Here is a 16,731-nt window from a genome sequence, read left to right as displayed (position 1 = left end):
GATATTAGCTTTAGATTTTATTACAGAAACATACTAAAGCATGTAGGATGGCCATTGAAAGAACATGTAGAGAGTAACAAAAGTAAAAACAATGGAATAAAATGACTCCCCGTGAATACTGAACTCTGCCTCAGAATGCCATGCGAGAGCAGGCCAGGTGCCCACGGCAGCCTCAGCTGGACCTGTCCCTGACTGCCAGCTGCACCCCTGCCTGGACCTAAGCTGGGGCCACATTACCGCACCATCATTTTCATAAACCGAAGTCTTCACTCTGAGAAAATCTAACATTTCTTTTCAAGTTCCATCACCTTCCTGACCATTTTATATCTTCAACCTCCTGGGAGAGGAAGGGGGTAAAACTAAATTTGGACAGACAAAGAAACACAAACACAGAATTCAACTTCGGCTACTCTACAACGAGCCGGCTTTGATGGAATCAGTCAGCTACCTGGCCTTCTAAATTTAGCAGCTACTTTTTAGGAGTGATGGAAGTCGTGCGACTAAATTATAACAGGATAGGAAACGGAGATATGCTGGCTTTGGAAAGAGAAATGTATCTGGTTGTTCAGTGGCACAGAGGACTCTCCAAAGAGATTCTTGGAAACACTGTGAGATCTTTCTTTAGGAAAAGCAAACTGCATCACTATTGTTTCTGTCTCTTAAACACACTTTAATAAGTCTCTCAGGGGACATCTTAATTTTATTAGGTCAATAAAAATTACTACAATGGATAAACAAACACTGATAGTAAGTAGTATGCTGAAATGTCAACTAATGTGAAATATAACAACTAAAACAGCTACAGGCAAGTAGTCTGAAGGAAATAATAGTAACAGCCAGGTAATCGGACATACGCCAAGCAAGTGAGACTCTGAATACAAATTAAAACATACATGGCCGGCAGTTATGTAAAATAACCTAGTTCTTTTCACGCTACTATTTTTCAATGTAATTGGAAGACTTGTCCTTTCAATACCAAAAAAAGGATGCACAGAATGATTTAGGAAGTGCGTACACTTAAGAATATTTATGTCAGGCTGGGTTAACAAGTCTCAGTACAACCAAAAATCACACTCTATGGCATAAGGGAAGTTTGTCAAAGAAATGATCTGAAAACAAGCAAGTTTTAGAGTGTTTTTACAGCATCATTCAGAAACCACTAGCATATACAAGATGAAACCACAATGTGGCCTGGGATCTGATTCAAGATTCAGAGGCTGTCACTCACCTGGAAGAGCTCTTTAAACGAGGGGTGTACCATGGGGTTGGGAACAAAAGGCAGAGCATAGAAAGGGAGAAACTCTGTGGTCTGGCTCAGCGCTGCCCCTTTGGTCTCCAGGTAGGTTTTGAAATAAGAAATCCTCTCATCCAGGTCCTCTTTGTCCTGCAAAGAAGGGAAGATGCTCGCCCGGGGTCTCCTGCTGGACATCCAGCCCCCTGTTCATCCCACCCTTTCTCCGAGGCTCCTTCAGTTCCAGCCATGTTGGTGGCATCCTCCCCACGAGGCCCAGGAAGCGGGCTCTCTCCAGCCATTCTAACACCACCCCCAATTTCACTCCTTGATCAAACTTTGTCAGGGATTAAAGAGAACTAGGTATCTAGTTCAATATATGGCCCTTTTACTTTATTATTGCTATTTTCTCATGTCCTTAAAATTCTAGACATCATTTCTACTGGCAGGACAAAACCTCACTTTGTGGGTCTATTACAACTTCCTTAACCAAGTCCCCCATTATTAGGTATCTGCACTGTTTTCCCTCTTCAGATTATCATAAACATTTGTCTGCATCCCCAGGATTCCCTCAGGTGAGACGTCTAAAGGTGAACAGGTGGACCTTTACAGTTTTTTGAAACAGAAGCTTCCACAGCATTCCTCCTTTCCTTTTGAAGCTAAGGACTGATCCTGCGGGCTTCGCCGGTTCTGTGAGATCCAAGGCAACTCAAGTCCCCCTCAGGCTTCGATTTCCTCCTGCGCCTCTTTGAGCCGCTCAGCCTGGAACTGGGTGCTCTCCTTCCCTGACCACCTGGCCGCCCCAGTTACGTGTGCCCTGTGTGTGTCTGTTTCCAATCAATGCATCTCATTTCGTCTACACCGTGAATCGCTTCTCGGCCTTTTGGCTAAGATCAAGTGTAGCAGCTCCACTGTGAAGCCCTCTTCTGGCCACCGGGCTTAAAAGAAGATGCAACATTGATTGATTTTCTTTATAGAACAGGAATAAGTATAAAGAAAGTGAAAATCTCCCATGATCTCACCCCCCGTGAGCACTGTCCTGATGTACTCTAAAGCTACCACGATGTACTGTGGAGCTGCTCCCTCCACCACTCACCCCTCCTCTGGCCCCCCTGACATTTTAATGAGTGAACACAGGTGCTGGGGCAGTAGCTAATACAAGGAGAAGCCACTAAAGAAATGCACGCGGTCAAATGTCAGCATGGCCCTGCTCCCTTGTGTCACGCATTCTACACTCGGAGACACTCGGGCCCTGCCCTCCGCACACCTGCGCATGGCCTGCGGCGGCCATTCAGCCAGTGCTCAAATGGACCTTCGTCAACTGGCGTCTTTCCGCGGCTTAAACTTAAACTTCTCTTATGACAGTCTAATATGTGGTCTCAGTAGCTGTTTTCTTAGACATACATGTATATATTTCAAATTGCCAAATAAGGAAACTTTATTTTGCTGAGTTTTCAAAAATTTGAGGCATTGGGGAAAACCACGCAGCTTGTAAGACAGAAATTATTAACTCTCCATGTAAACTAGAAAATAAACTGCTGGGAATCAGAAAATCATTCACAGGGGTGCCTGGGTGGCTCAGCCGGTTAATGGTCAGACTTTGGCTCAGGTCATGATCTCACAGTTTGTGAGTTTGGGCCCCGCGTCGGGCTCTGTGCTGACAGCTCAGAGCCTAGAACCTGCTTCGGATTCTGTGTCTCCCTCTCTCTTTGTCCCTCTCCTGCTCATACTCTGTCTCTCTCTCTCCTTCTCAAAAATAAATAAACGTTTAAAAAAAAAAAGAAAGAAAGAAAATCATTCACAGGACACAAGACACCTACTCCTTGGAAGCAATACGATAAAACGGCTACAAAAACTAAATTAATGCTCAACTGCAAAACAAACAGCGCACATCCTCCTTGAACACAGCACTCAGACCCACGCAAGTCACAAGAGGAACCTACAGGTCTCCCCACGGAGTGTTTCAGAAGATAGATGGCAAAATGGATGTGAAGATAGAATTCCAACTTCTGGGCAAGGGGGTCACCATCACGGATGGAACTGGGAACGTGCTCCTCCCACAGATCGAAGAACACCTTCTGGTCTCCGCTGTCAAATGCAGCAATGAGGTCCTTCTGTGGAGAAGACAGGAGACCGAACCCCAGTCACAAGGGATGGCCATTCTCCCAACACCCCAGATTATCCCAACCCACCCAATACCCCGGATACTCCACATGCTCCAGGGTTTCAACGTGATAAAACTCAGTCTCCTTTCCAAGATAAAGGACAGAAAGATAGAGAGCTAGAAGGTTTCAAGCATCTGAGGCTGAGATTTCTGCAAACCAACCCTGGTTGCGATATCAAGTCTGGGCTTTGAAAGGATCAGTTGGAACAGTGAAGTCCCTGAAGGGGGAGGAACCACTCCCAGGCCAAGGACTTGAGGCCAGAAAACTCACAGGCACACACATACCCTGTGGACTCGCTGACCCGCAGCGCGCAATCGATAAAAACCAGGCCAGACCCAGAGCCCAGTCAGGCCTCAGCGGGGCTCACCCCGCCCACAAAGCAGCTTGCCAACAGCACAGCTGTGAACCAGAGCTCATCTACGCTGACCCGTTCAATCCCAGGCCTGGGATGCTAACGCATGTCCCACTGAGATGGCACTCGGGAAGTGACTACAGATCCCAACACATCCATACAGTGTCCACCGATTACAGAAGCAGGGAAGCACAGGCTACAGCTAGAGGAGGGGGCACAGGCCTGGTACCATTCCGACCTCGGGGCTGTGCGAGTCTGACTATGCAGGGCAGACGGTTTCTGGACTTACAGTGCAATAGCTGAGATAGAGAATTCTGGAGAAAGGAGGTGGCGATTATCACGCCGCCTGCCTCACAAGAAGAATGTTAAGTGTCCCATCGCAAATACCTGCTGCATAATTTTGTGGATTTAAGTATAAGGCAGAATGGAAAGAACTTCCATTCTGTGAAGTGAATGTGATTCATATTATTTTCCTTATGATATCAAATGCCCAAGATACTCAGACCTACATTTTGTGCTCATTTACAAAAGTTTTTCTTGGATTGGATTTTCTGTGGAAACTCCAGGTCCCCCCACCCAACACCATTATTCATCACTATTATTTGGTCATTGTATTTTTATACTTTGTTTTTTCTTTCACACTTTTGAAAAATGGCTTTATAGTATTCCTCTATAACTGCCTCTTTGGTTAAGGTTGTTTATAAATGAGCTTGTTAATATCATAAAATGGAAATAGACTGAACAATGTTGCAGTGTCTGGTTATACTTGAAGATATTCATTAGTAAAGAATCTTCAACTACAATTAGTATAGAAATGTTCTCTATGTCATGTGATCAAGAACATCTGAATATTGGGGCGCCTGGGTGGCTCAGTCGGTTTAGCGTCTGACTCTTGATTTTGGCTGAGATCATGATCTCACGGTTCGTGGGTTTCAGCCCCGCCTAGTAGCTCTGTGCTGACAGAGGGAAGCCTGCTTGGGATTCTGTGTCTCCCTCTCGCTCTCTGCCCCTCCCTTGCTTGCGCGCTCTCTCTCTCTCTCTCTCTCTCTCTCTCAAAAATAAACTTAAAAAAAAAAATCAGAGAAATGCTGTTTAAAAAAAAAAAAGAACATCTGAGTATTACCTTACTCTGGAAGGTCTTGGCATATATTTGAATGAAACTCAGAATTTTTCAAAGTAAGTCCTATAAGAAGTGTCTGCCTCCTCAGAACCATCCTCTTGCTGTTACTCAGCCTTGGTAACAGCGAAGGACAGCCTGTCAGCAACCAGAGGAAGAGCGGTGCCCAACAAAATGGGAGCAGCCGAGCTCTGCCTCCTCTGAAAGAACGAGGAAGCCCATTACTGGCCGCCGCAGGGGTGGAGGGGATCTTCCCAAGTGGCAGTGCTGTGGGGGCCCGACCCCACGCCAGGCTCGCCTCTGTTGAGCTCTAAGCAAACCCTGCCATCCCTGCGAGCTGCTCTGGAGGAAGCATTCTCCCATGACAGGTCTAGTGACCGAGAGCTCTTCATGTGAATGAGTTTACTGTAGATTTGGGAGTATTTTAAGGCTTTGAGTTCCCAAAAATAAAAATAAACGTTGAAGGCTTTGAGTCAAGGTATTTTGTCAGGTGCCTTGGCAGAGTCCACATGTCAAATGGGCCATGTATAGTCTGTTCTAAATTCTACATTTGTAGGGGCGCCTGGGTGGGCCCGTTAGTTAAATGTCCGACTTCAGCTCAGATCATGATCTCACAGTTCATGAGTTCGAGCCCCACGTCGGGCTCTGTGCTGACAGCTCAGAGCCTGCAGACTGCTTTGGATTCTGTCTCCCCTTCTTTCTCTGCCCCTCCCCTGCTCATACTCTCTCTCTCTCTCAAAAATAAACATTAAAAAAATTTTTTAATTCTACATTTGTAGACCTGTGACCAGATTTATAGATCTGTACCTGGAAACAGTCCCTGCATTTAAAATAATATCTACATACAAAGCAATCCAGTGTTATAACTCATAGAGTCACAAATATTAATGATCTTCTCTTATATAAACCATGATCCCAGCCAGAACCACCAAGATCAGAATATTTACACACCATCAATAGTAACTTTTAAACACAACACACACACACACACACACACACACACGCACGCGCGCGCGCACTGCTTAAAGAACAGTGCTTAGGGAAATTCTCCATTTATTGAGTGTCACTGAAATTGTGCAATATCTTTGCTGTTTACTTTTGTTTGGGATAGCCATCATGGTGGGTATGGCTGTACATTGGAGGAGCAGAAAAGATATGCTTGTGGCAATCAGAAAGTTTGAAGGTTTTTCAAGTTACAGAAAAATGGACCTGAATGCATCTGAGAGATACAAACCAAAACCACAAGATATCACTTCACATCCATCAGGATGACTACTATCAAAAACAAAACAAAACAAAAAATAAAACAGGTGTTGGTGAGGATGTGGAGAAATTATAACCCCTGTGTACTCTTGATGGGAATGTATGATGCAATTACAATGGAAAACTGTATGAAGGTTCCTCAAAAAATTAAAAAACGAACAACCATGTGATCAGTAACCTACTTCGGGTATAAATTCAAAATAACTGAAAGCACACCTATATTCGTAGCAGCACTATTCACAACAGCCAAGAGGAGGAAGCAACTCAAGCGCCCGCTGATGTATGAATGGATAAACAAAATGTGGTACAGACACGTAACAGAATATCCTTCGGCTTTAAAAAGGAAGGAAATACTGTCACATGCTACAACATGGGTGAACCTTGAGGACATTATGTTACGTGAAATAAGCCAGCCACAAAAAGAAAAATACAGTATGATTCTACTTATATGAGGTATCTTTAAGCAGCGAAAGTCATAGAAACAGAAGTAGAATGATGGTTATTAGGGGCTGGGGGGAGGGAATGTGGGTAGTATTGTTCAACGGACAGAGTTTCAGATTTGCAAGATGAAAAAGTTCTGGACATCTGTTTCAGCACAACATAAATATATTTAACACTACTGAACTGTATACTTAAAAATAGGTAAGACGGTAAATTTATGTCATGTGCTTTTTAAATCACAATTTTAAAAAAAGGCCCCGGAAACACTGAAGTGTGTGCGGCTGGCGCTGCGTGTGATGTCAAACCGGTTGCAAAAAGTGCACAGCAGCCATTTCTGGAGATACCAGCTACACAGAGAAGTTTCCAGACACAGAGCTTATCCTGCTTATGTGTGAGTTTCACAGAAGATTCTGAGCATTTTGCTAGTTAGCTATCAAGGATTTGTTAGATTCCTCTCAACGGTACCTTCAATTAAGAGATGTGCACATAGTTTTCCAACTTGCGGGGGTAACGGTGGGTGGCCCTTCTTCCTTCTGAAGGAACGTGGGGAAACTAGGTGCTGAGCGCCCAGGACTGAGGCTGAGATTTTGAGGAAGAAGCTCCACTCTGGTTAGGTACAGCCTCTGTGTCCAAGTCTAACAATGGCTCGATTCTGGTTTCACGTTCTGAAAAATGTGCTCTGGGGATGGGAGGTGCCCCGCCAGGCCGCCCACTGTAGCAGCATCAACAGAAGAGTCTGTGTTTGACATGGCGGCAGCTCAGTGTCCAGGTGCCTCAGGTCTGGAGGGACACTGGGCAGAGGGCACAGCCCCAAGGGCCACTTCAACAGTGCCCCATCCAAGGGAGTTGGGGATCAGGAACAAAGGGATCGTGGCTGCAGCCTTACTTCCAGCTTGTCGATAGGACTCTCAAATTAAGTGTCAATTTTTTCCTGGAAGTAGGCGTATCAGAACAAATAAAGTTATTAAAATAATAAAATCATGCAAAGCTGAAATACACCGTCTCAGGAAGCAGCATGCTCTCCTGACACTGAAGGATTCAAGGTGAACCAATCACTTACTTGGAATGTTACAAATGAGATGGAGGCATCGAATAACAGATTGAACGAGGACCTTTAAGGTCCCTTCTAATCCTGAGAGCTGAAGCCTGTATAACGTCTGTCCTCCACAGCCCCTGGCATTCACAGAACTGCTTGGCCTTCCTTTCAGGACACTGCCTTTCAGTATGACTCTCGTTCCCTGCCCCCTCCAATCTCCCCAAGAGAGAATGAGAGCACCTGGAGGGCTGAGGTTTGTTTTGGTCTGGTTCACCACCGTGTCCCCAGAGCCTAAAATTCACAACCTATGCTGCTCAGGATGGAGATCACATTTGTTTCTGTTCCTAAGCATTGCATGGTTTCTTCTTTTTCTTCTTCCCAAGAAATGTACTTATGTGAAAGATATTACATCACAACCCACTTCCTAGAGAAGGTATACAGATTTAAAGATGACATTACTAATTCATATGAAAACACCTAAGCATCTAAAAGTCACTCTGGGGTCGCTTGGGGGCATCTGGCTGGCTCAGTCAGTAGAGCATGCAACTCTTTTTTTAAAATAAAGTTTATTTATTTATTGCGGGGGGGGGGGGGGAGAGAAAGAGAGAGAGAGAATATCCCAAGCAGGCTTTGCACTATCAGCACAGAGTCCAACACAGGGCTCAATCCCATGATACATGAGATCATGATCCGAGCCAAAATCAAGAGTTGGACACTTAACCAACTGAACCACCCAGGCACCCCTAAAGCATGCAACTCTTGATCTCCAAGTTGTGAATTCAAGCCCCGCGTTGGGCATAGAGCTTACTCCAAACAATCAACCAATCAATCAACAAATAAACAAACAAACTAAAAGTCACTCAGACCAAGTTCCCAGAACAATGCCAATATTCTCTAATAATGGCATGTTTTACAAGTAGGGAGCATCTTGATTATTGACAGAGATCAAAGAAAAGCAAAATGTTACCTGGATGACCAGTGATTTGGAATCCCTTAAAGAGCCACCTTCTGTTTTAGATAATGGCTTTCCTTTTATTTTGCATTCTTTTGAAAATGTTTTCAAGGTGTCTTCAAATTCAGCAAAATCTAAATACTATAAAAAAGAACATAAGTGTATATACATTTCTCTATTTTAACATCAACAAAGTAACTGCCTTTGAAGTAACTGTACCAGCTCCGTGTTATCACCAATTCATAACGGGGCTAATCTTTGGGAGAATTTGGGATCCAGCTTACAATTTACTTGGTTGACACACGTGCCAAGAGCCTAGAAAGATAGTATCACAGAACATGCTTATTTACAGAAAATAAATTTGTTTTCAGGGAAAAAAAAGTGAGCTGCATGATTCATTACCATTATTAATAGAAACAAAATGATGTGTGCAGCAGCCTGAAAAAGGCAAAGGTGATCTTCAGAAGGCCTGATGGCTCTGGGTCTAGTAGGTCTCTGGGAATCTGCTACTTGAAACAGGCACTAGAAATGCCTGTCCTTAAGAACAGAAGATAAAAGATGGGCAATGTCGGCAGTGACCTTGGAGCACGGCACTAAAGCTCACTGCCTGTCTAGAGACGCCTTCCCCACCATGTACTCTACCGTCTTTCTCCACACCCCTCTGCCCTCCTTCTCAGTTTGTGGCGGTCACCTCCTGCCACCTCCTCGGGGTAGGCTACTGCCCCAGGCCCTGTCCACAACCCATTGCTGTGATGGCTTTAAGAATTTATTCATGAGATGGGGCGCCTGGATGGCTCAGTCGGTTGAGCGTCTGACTTCGGCTCAGGTCATGATCTCACGATTCACGGGTTCAAGCCCCGCGTCGGGCTCTGTGCAGACAGCTCAGAGCCTGGAGCCTGCTTCGGATTCTGTGTCTCCCTCTCTCTCTGCCCCTCCCCCCGCTCATACTCGGTCTCTGTCTCACAAATAAATGTTAAAAAAATTTTTTTTAATAATAAAAAATTTTTTGAAAAAATAATTTATTCACGAGCACACCAAAAAATGACTAAGCTTCATTTCCGGGAGAGATGCCTTGCTCCCCTGCCGTGGCTCGCGGTGCCTACTGGACAGTTAATCACAGAATAAAACAGCAGCTGCGGTTTCTTTAGCACCATCGACGTGCTAGCCCCGTGCTAAAAGCAGTAGAGAATATATAAAAGCACAGGGTGTGGGTCCTGTCCTTCAAAAGCTTTCATTGTAGGAAACCTAAATGTCCATTCATAGGTAACAAGTTAAGTAGACGCGGCCACTCAATTTGAAATATTCGACAGCATTAAAAAGTATGAGGCAGATCACAGGAAGGCAGTCACACTACACTACTGTGGGTGGAGAAAAGCCAAGCTTCAGAACAACATGTACGACAGCATATTCCATTTTGTAAAGCAAACTATAGACATGTACATGTGTTTTGCATATTCACTGAAAAAAAGTCTGGAAAAATATACTAACCCATTAACAGTGGTCGCTGCAGGAGTGGAACAGGGTAATGAACTTTTTATATTTCCACATTGTTTGCATCTTTACCATGAGCACGTTACTATTATAATTTTCTTTAAAGAAATCTTTTCAAGTGACTTTAAGATTTCAATTTAGTTATGAAAACAAAAAATACATATATAATGGAAAACAGATAACTCTAATGTAAGGATAGAAAACACATTTATTATAAGACACTATAAAATGTGTTGCATTATAAAACATGAGTTTTCAAGATCTTTTTTTCTGTGACCTGTGTGTGGTAAAACATACCTCTTTCACTAGTGCAAGTAATTCTGATTCGTGAGCCAGAACATCCCCCATATTGAACGGTTACTGTTAATTCTCACGGCAGCAAAAATCTCTACAAGGCAAAAGCAGAAGATAAAAGCTTTCACTACAATCATCTGTGAAGTCATAAAAAGGTGGCTGTGGTGGGCAGAATAATGGTCCCCCATCCTAACCCCCAGAGCCCCTGACTATGTCGAGTTGCACATGGAATTAAGGTTGCTAATCAGCTGACCTTAAAATAAGGAGAGTATCTATGATTACCTGGTGGGCCCAGTGTAAGCACCATGATCCTTATAAGGAGACAAGAGGGTCAATGTCAGAGTGATGCACTGCTGGCCCTGAAGATGGAGAAGGGACCCCACACCAAGGAGTGAGTGCAGGCAGCCTCTAGAAGCTCGAAAAGGCAAGGAACAGACTCTCCTCCGGAGCCTTCAGAAATGAACAAGCCCTGGGCCGCCCAGTGGCTCAGTCACTCGAGCGTCCGACTTGGGCTCCGGTCACGAACTCCCAGTTTGCAAGTTCAAGCCCCACATCGGGCTCTGTGCCGTTAGCACGGAACCCGCTTTAGATCCTCTGTCTCCCTCTCTCAAAAATAAACATTAAAAAAAAAAAAAATGAACAAGCCCTGTGAACACCTGGATTCTAGCCCAGGGAGACCCATTTTGGGCTTCTGACCTCCAGGTCACTAATTTTATGGTAACTTATTACAGCAGCACTAGGAAATACAGAGGCTAAAGTCCGACGTAATTCCTTCTTCTATGACAACTACTTAAAATGAGTGTGAACATGGGCTAGAAGGCAGTGTAAATGAGGATCAAGGCTTGCTAATGGGATTGGGGACGATTATTTTTCTAATGTGCCATAGTGTGGTATATGTAATTCAAACGATCAAGACCACAAAGTACATTTTAGAACAAAACAAAATTTGATAAGATTCATTCACTTAAGAAGGACATGCATTAAAATTAATCTAATATAAATAAACACAGAGTCACCAATTCCTCACACAGCCTCCAAGTAAAAAATAGTAATCGGGGGCACCTGGGTGGCTTAGTTGGTTAGGTGTCCAATTCTTTTTTTTTTTTTTAATTTTTTTATTTATTTTTGAGACAGAGAGAGACAGAGCATGAGTAGAGGAGAGGCAGAGAAAGAGAGAGAGACACAGAATCCGAAGCAGGCTCCAGGCTCCGAGCTGTCAGCGCAGAGCCTGACGCGGGACGGACTGCAAGATCATGACCTGAGCCGAAGTCGGACGCTCAACCGACTGAGCCACCCAGGCGCCCCTAGGTGTCCAATTCTTGATTTCGGCTCAAGTCATGAGCTCGTGGTTGTGAGATCGATCGAGCCTTGCATTGGGCTCCATGCTGGGTGTGAAGAAGCCTGCTCAAGATGATCCCTCTCCTTTTCTCTCCCTCTCCCTCTGCCCCCCCACTGCACATGCACACCCATTCTCTTAGAAAGAAAGAAAGGAAGGAAGGAAGGAAGGAAGGAAGGAAGGAAGGAAGGAAGGAAGGAAGGAAGAAAGAAAGAAAGAAAGAAAGAAAGAAAGGAAAAAAGGAAGGAAGGAAGGAAGGAAGGAAGGAAGGAAAGGAAAGGAAGGAAGGAAGGAAGGAAGGAAGGAAGGAAGGAAGGAAGGAAGAAAGAAAGAAAGAAAGAAAGAAAGAAAGAAATCTGTAATGTTTCCGGAAGACCATAATCATTTAGCCTCACAGTAATGGAGGAGGAAGTGATACATATTTTCACAAGTGTTAAGGTTCACGCACTAGAGAATTTATTAGGTCAGTTTGTTTTTGGTTTTTGTTTTCTTTTAGTTACATGTAAGGATGCACAATGCCTACGTACATGTCCAAATGTTTAAATAAACAAAACACTGCAAACGTTTTGAAGAAGTACTTTCTACTTTTTCTGTCCCCAGGTGTGCCCAAAGCAGCCACTCCCTGAACCGCACCCCCAGGCTCTTCACCCACACTGGGTGCCCATAACCAGGGGAATGAAAAAGCGTGTGCACTAATACTAACTACCCACTCACTGGCACCTGATCTGGGGCAATCACCGAAACTCGGAGCCTCTTTCATCTGTGAAATAAAGTGGGGAATTGACCAGATCTCTTCTAATACTAAGAACACACAATTCTGTAACATTACATCTGCCCATTACAGTGCATTTGATTTGAATTATTTGAGCGTAAGTCGGGTAGATTAAATTTAGTAACTTGCCCCGTTTTCATCCTCTGTCTCACCATCATCTTGTGGCCCCATCTTTCCCAATGTATGGGGACGCAATCTCCCGTTCCCTCTCTCCCTACTTCAGTTGCTAGCCTATTGACAAGTGATCTTTCCTCTCCTGCTTAGAGGAGAGGAACCCCTCCTGGGGTTCCACCACCCTCTGGACCAAGGCCATGCTCCTTACGCCCACCTCTCAAAGGCTACACAGCTTGGCCTCCCACACTCCCCTTTGCTCTGTGAACGTGAGGTACAAGGGCCACCGAGTGGCCGCACCCACCGGACGTCCACAGCCCACGCCTGCCTTCTCTATGCACTTCCCGCAGACACCCTCCAGGCACCCCCATCTCATTCAGGTCTCTTCGAAATGTCACCTCCTCAGAGAGCTTGCCCTGACTACCCTTTCTAAGGGGTGAGCCCCATCACTTCTAAGTCTTCCATCCTGCTTTATTTTTCTCAACAGCACTAACCACCATCTGACTCGAACACCCATCTGCTTAAGTACCGCTCGCTGTGGATTCAGGAGCTGCATCCCTCGGCGTGCCTGGGGCCCAGGCACTGCCTGGCACGCTGTAGTTGCTCAAAAACAACGAATGGAAGTAATTTCAGATATGAAGAAAAGACAGCAAGAAGGGGACAGAGCCTGGAGAAGAGGGGTGTGGGGCTCTTTTAGACAGTGTGGGCAGAGAAGGCCTCCCTGGGAACGTCTGGGTGGAGACGCGAGGACGTGAGCACTCCCGGATCCGGGGAGAGGGGTCTGCAAGCGTGGAGGCCACAGAGCGCTGAGGACCGGGGTGGGGAGAAGCGAGGCAGACACAGGAGGCCTCGAGGCGCGGGCCAGGTCAGACAGGCCTCGTGTGGGCGAGCGGCCTGAGCGTGATGGGAAGCCCCGAGAGGGCCCTGAGGAGGGACTGCCAACCCCGATTTACGTCTCCCAACAGCAGTGTCTGCTGCGTGGGGAGAGGCTGAGCGGACCGTGGGCGGAAAGGGGGTCATGGCCGAGCCCAAGCTAGTGACGAGGGAAGTCTGGACGAGCCGAGGGGAACCTCGTGAAGTGTTCGGGTTCCAGACGTGAAAGCGAGAGGTGCACAACCTGCTGATGGGCTGGAGGTCGGGGGTGAGGGTAAGAAGGGAAGGAAGACACGCGGGCCTGAGCAGATGCCATCTGCCGAAGTGGGGAGGAAGGGGACAGGGGCCGTCTGACAGGTCATCAAGAGTTCTGTTCCGGCCATAGTCTCGCAGGCCCACGAGGCATCCCGGCGGGGTGTGGAGAAGGTGGGTGTGTGGGAGCCCGAGTAAAGGGGAAGGTGGGAGCTGGAGATCAGCATGTGGAAACTGTCAGCATAAAGATGGCATCTCAGGAGACAAGGGTCCTACACGGATGGGACTCCTAGGGAGGAGGCATAGCAGAGAAGAGCTCAGGCCCATGCCTGAACCCTGGAGCACTCGGGTACCAGGGGCTCAGGGAGACAGAAGCGGCCAAAGCAGTGACTTGTTGGTGCGACACAAGCGGGAGACTGTGGCACCTGGGAGCCAGGGAAGGTGTTCCCCACGTCAACTGCCACTCTGCACGGTCGAGGAACACGTGGGGAGAAGACTCAATCCTTGGATTTGACAACACGGGTTTGACAGTGACGTGGACAAGAACAGTGAGGACAGGCACCTGAAAGGAAAGGCTTAAAGAGAGAAGTCACAAAGGAGAGACAGGGAGATCTGTCACAGAAAGGAGGGAGGGAGTGGTGTCTCAAAGAGATGGGAGGTGTTTTAAGGTAAAGAAACTCATTGACGGCTGGAAGAGAAGGTGGGAACCAAGCAGACTATGGAAATGTGGCAGGATTTCCAGTGCTGAGAATCCGCTTAAGACACATGGACTTGAGGGGCGCCTGGTGGCTCAGTCAGTTAAGTGTCTGAGTTTAGCTCAGGTCACGATCTCGAGGTTCATGGGTTCCAGCCCCACGTCAGGCTCTCTGCTGTCAGCACAGAGCCTGCTTCGGATCTTCTGTCCCCCTCTCTCTCTTCCCCTCCCCACTCACACTCTCATGCACAAGGGCTCTTTCTCTCAAAAATAAATATTTAAAAAAAAAAAAAAGACACATGGACTTGAATCCGAAACCTGGAACCAGTCTGCACAATTTTGCAGTTTTTTCAGCCACTTTCAGCCGTCTGAGTTAGGTGAGCCAGGGTGAGTTTTTTTCTGGAAGAGAGGGAAAAGAGAAAGCCAGTGTAACAGTGATGGAGCACTGAGGCTGGAGGAGGGGGGAGGTGCACAGGGGATCGTAGAGCAGTGAGAACATAACAGGGTCAAACACCTGCTTAAGAGGCCCGGGGCCTGAGATCAGCGGCAGAGACACATTCACGTGAGCTTGAAAGAGAAAAAGTGTGACCAGAATGGAACAGGTGCTTGATCTGGGAGGCGATGCCATATTAGGACATTCGTGGCCACAGCAGGGAGTGGAGAGAGGGAACGGAGGAAGAAGACGCCTGAAAGACGAAGAAAGCAGAGGGGCACTTGGCTGGCTCAATCAGTTAAGCATTTGACTCTTGAATCCGGCTCAGGTCACGATCTCACTGTGAGACCGAGCCCGAGTCGGGCTCTGCACTGACAGTGCAGAGCCTGCTTGGGAGTGTCTGTCTGTCTGTCTCTCTCTCTCTCTCAAAACAAATAAATAAACATTAAAAAGAAAAAAAAAAAAGATGGAGAAAGTGGAGTGAGTGGCCAGAATGGGGAAATCTCCAAAACAGAAGGAGAGGAGGTGGAGGGGCAGACAGTGAGCCAGGCGCTACAGCCTTTGAGGGGCAGCTGCGCCCCCAGTAGGTTGGTGGCAGGGAGGAAAGGCTGGCACGTGCTTCGAAGGAGCTGGGGGTTTTGACGAAGGGGGACAGTGACGTGGATGTAGCAGGGAGCGCACCTATCCTTCCTGGCACCTGCAGGCCTGCCAGGGACCTGAGGAAAGACTGCTACGGTTTGAGGACCACCACGTCCTCAGCCCTTCTCTGGACCCCCACCACCTCTGCCCCACAGCAGGCCCACCAGCGGCAAACCTCCGATATCCCCCACACCACATGCTCTTCCACAACTCCAAACCGTCTGTCTGATGCACTCGCCCCACCACAAACCTGACTCATCAGGGTAACTTAACCCAGAACTGACCTCTTTCAGGAGGTCTGCCATGAACCCCTCCCCTTCCTTCCCTATCAAGGAAATGCTCTCTCCTCTGAACTCTACATTTACCTCTACTGCTATACTTATCACCCTGTCTACAAAGGCAGGGAGGTGGATTTAAATTTGATGTCTCCAGAACCTAACAGAGCCTGGTAGGCATCACAGACACCCAAGATATTTACAAACAAATGATGTCCAAGCAGAGAGAACAGAATTTTGAAGACCAGAGAACAAGAGAACGTTGTTGTTTTTGAGAACGCAAGCTCTTCCTACCTCAGGGCCTTTGCACATCCTCTTCTCGCTGCTTACAACACTTTCCTCCTCTTTCTTCACCTGGCTAATCCCTGTGCTTATAAACATCACTTAGAGAAGTTCTTCAAGACCACTATTTGAATGGGATTCTGCTGTGATGATCTCTCAGTGAATGTGAGCCACTGTTGGATATTCTATTACTCTGACATCTTGGAAATGAGAATTTCATCTAAACCTTTATATCATAAAAAGTTCACTTTAGGGGCACCTGGGTGGCTCAGTCGGTTGGGTGGCCGACTTCGGCTCAGGTCATGATCTCACAGACCGTGAGTTCGAGCCCCGCGTCGGGCTCTGTGCTGACAGCTCAGAGCCTGGAGCCTGTTTCAGATTCTGTGTCTCCCTCTTTTTGACCCTCCCTCGTTCATGCTCTGTCTCTCTCTGTCTCAAAAATAAACAAACGTTAAAAAAATTAAAAAAAAAAAGTTCACTTTAAGGGTTTACTGTATGCCAGGCAACATGCAAGATGCTTCACATTTAATTGTCACAACAAAACTGAGAGATGAATATAATTTATATTATTTTACAGATGAGGTAACTGAGGCTCAAACAGGTTGAGATGCTCCCAATAATCCAGCCAGTAAGTGACAAAAGTACGAATTTAAGTCCAGACCGATATTAACCACTACACAAGTACTACCCAAAACGCTGGGACCACCTCAATCAGGATCGCC

General features: G+C 46.4%; 1 protein-coding gene across 8 annotated transcripts in view; it reads right to left on the bottom strand.

Moving 5' to 3' along the window:
- Positions 1-16,731, bottom strand: part of ARMC9 (armadillo repeat containing 9) — a 147,671-nt gene that overhangs the window by 130,107 nt on the left and 833 nt on the right. For 7 of the 8 annotated variants that reach the window (XM_027048067.2, XM_027048050.2, XM_027048059.2 and 4 more), the window contains exons 2-5: positions 10,346-10,436; positions 8,573-8,698; positions 3,175-3,345; positions 1,229-1,384 (exon numbers count right to left, since the gene is read on the bottom strand). In XM_027048067.2, coding sequence (XP_026903868.1) covers positions 1,229-1,384; positions 3,175-3,345; positions 8,573-8,698; positions 10,346-10,396 — 504 coding nt within the window. In that variant the 5' untranslated portion in view covers positions 10,397-10,436. The remainder of the gene's footprint in view (positions 1-1,228; positions 1,385-3,174; positions 3,346-8,572; positions 8,699-10,345; positions 10,437-16,731) is intronic. The other variant, XM_027048076.2, reaches the window with a different exon arrangement.

The sequence above is a fragment of the Acinonyx jubatus genome, chromosome C1, assembly GCF_027475565.1.
Source record: "Acinonyx jubatus isolate Ajub_Pintada_27869175 chromosome C1, VMU_Ajub_asm_v1.0, whole genome shotgun sequence".
Classification (NCBI taxonomy): Eukaryota; Metazoa; Chordata; class Mammalia; order Carnivora; family Felidae; genus Acinonyx; species Acinonyx jubatus.
Note: the sequence above shows the minus strand (reverse complement) of the source record. Positions and strands in the feature narration are given on the sequence as shown.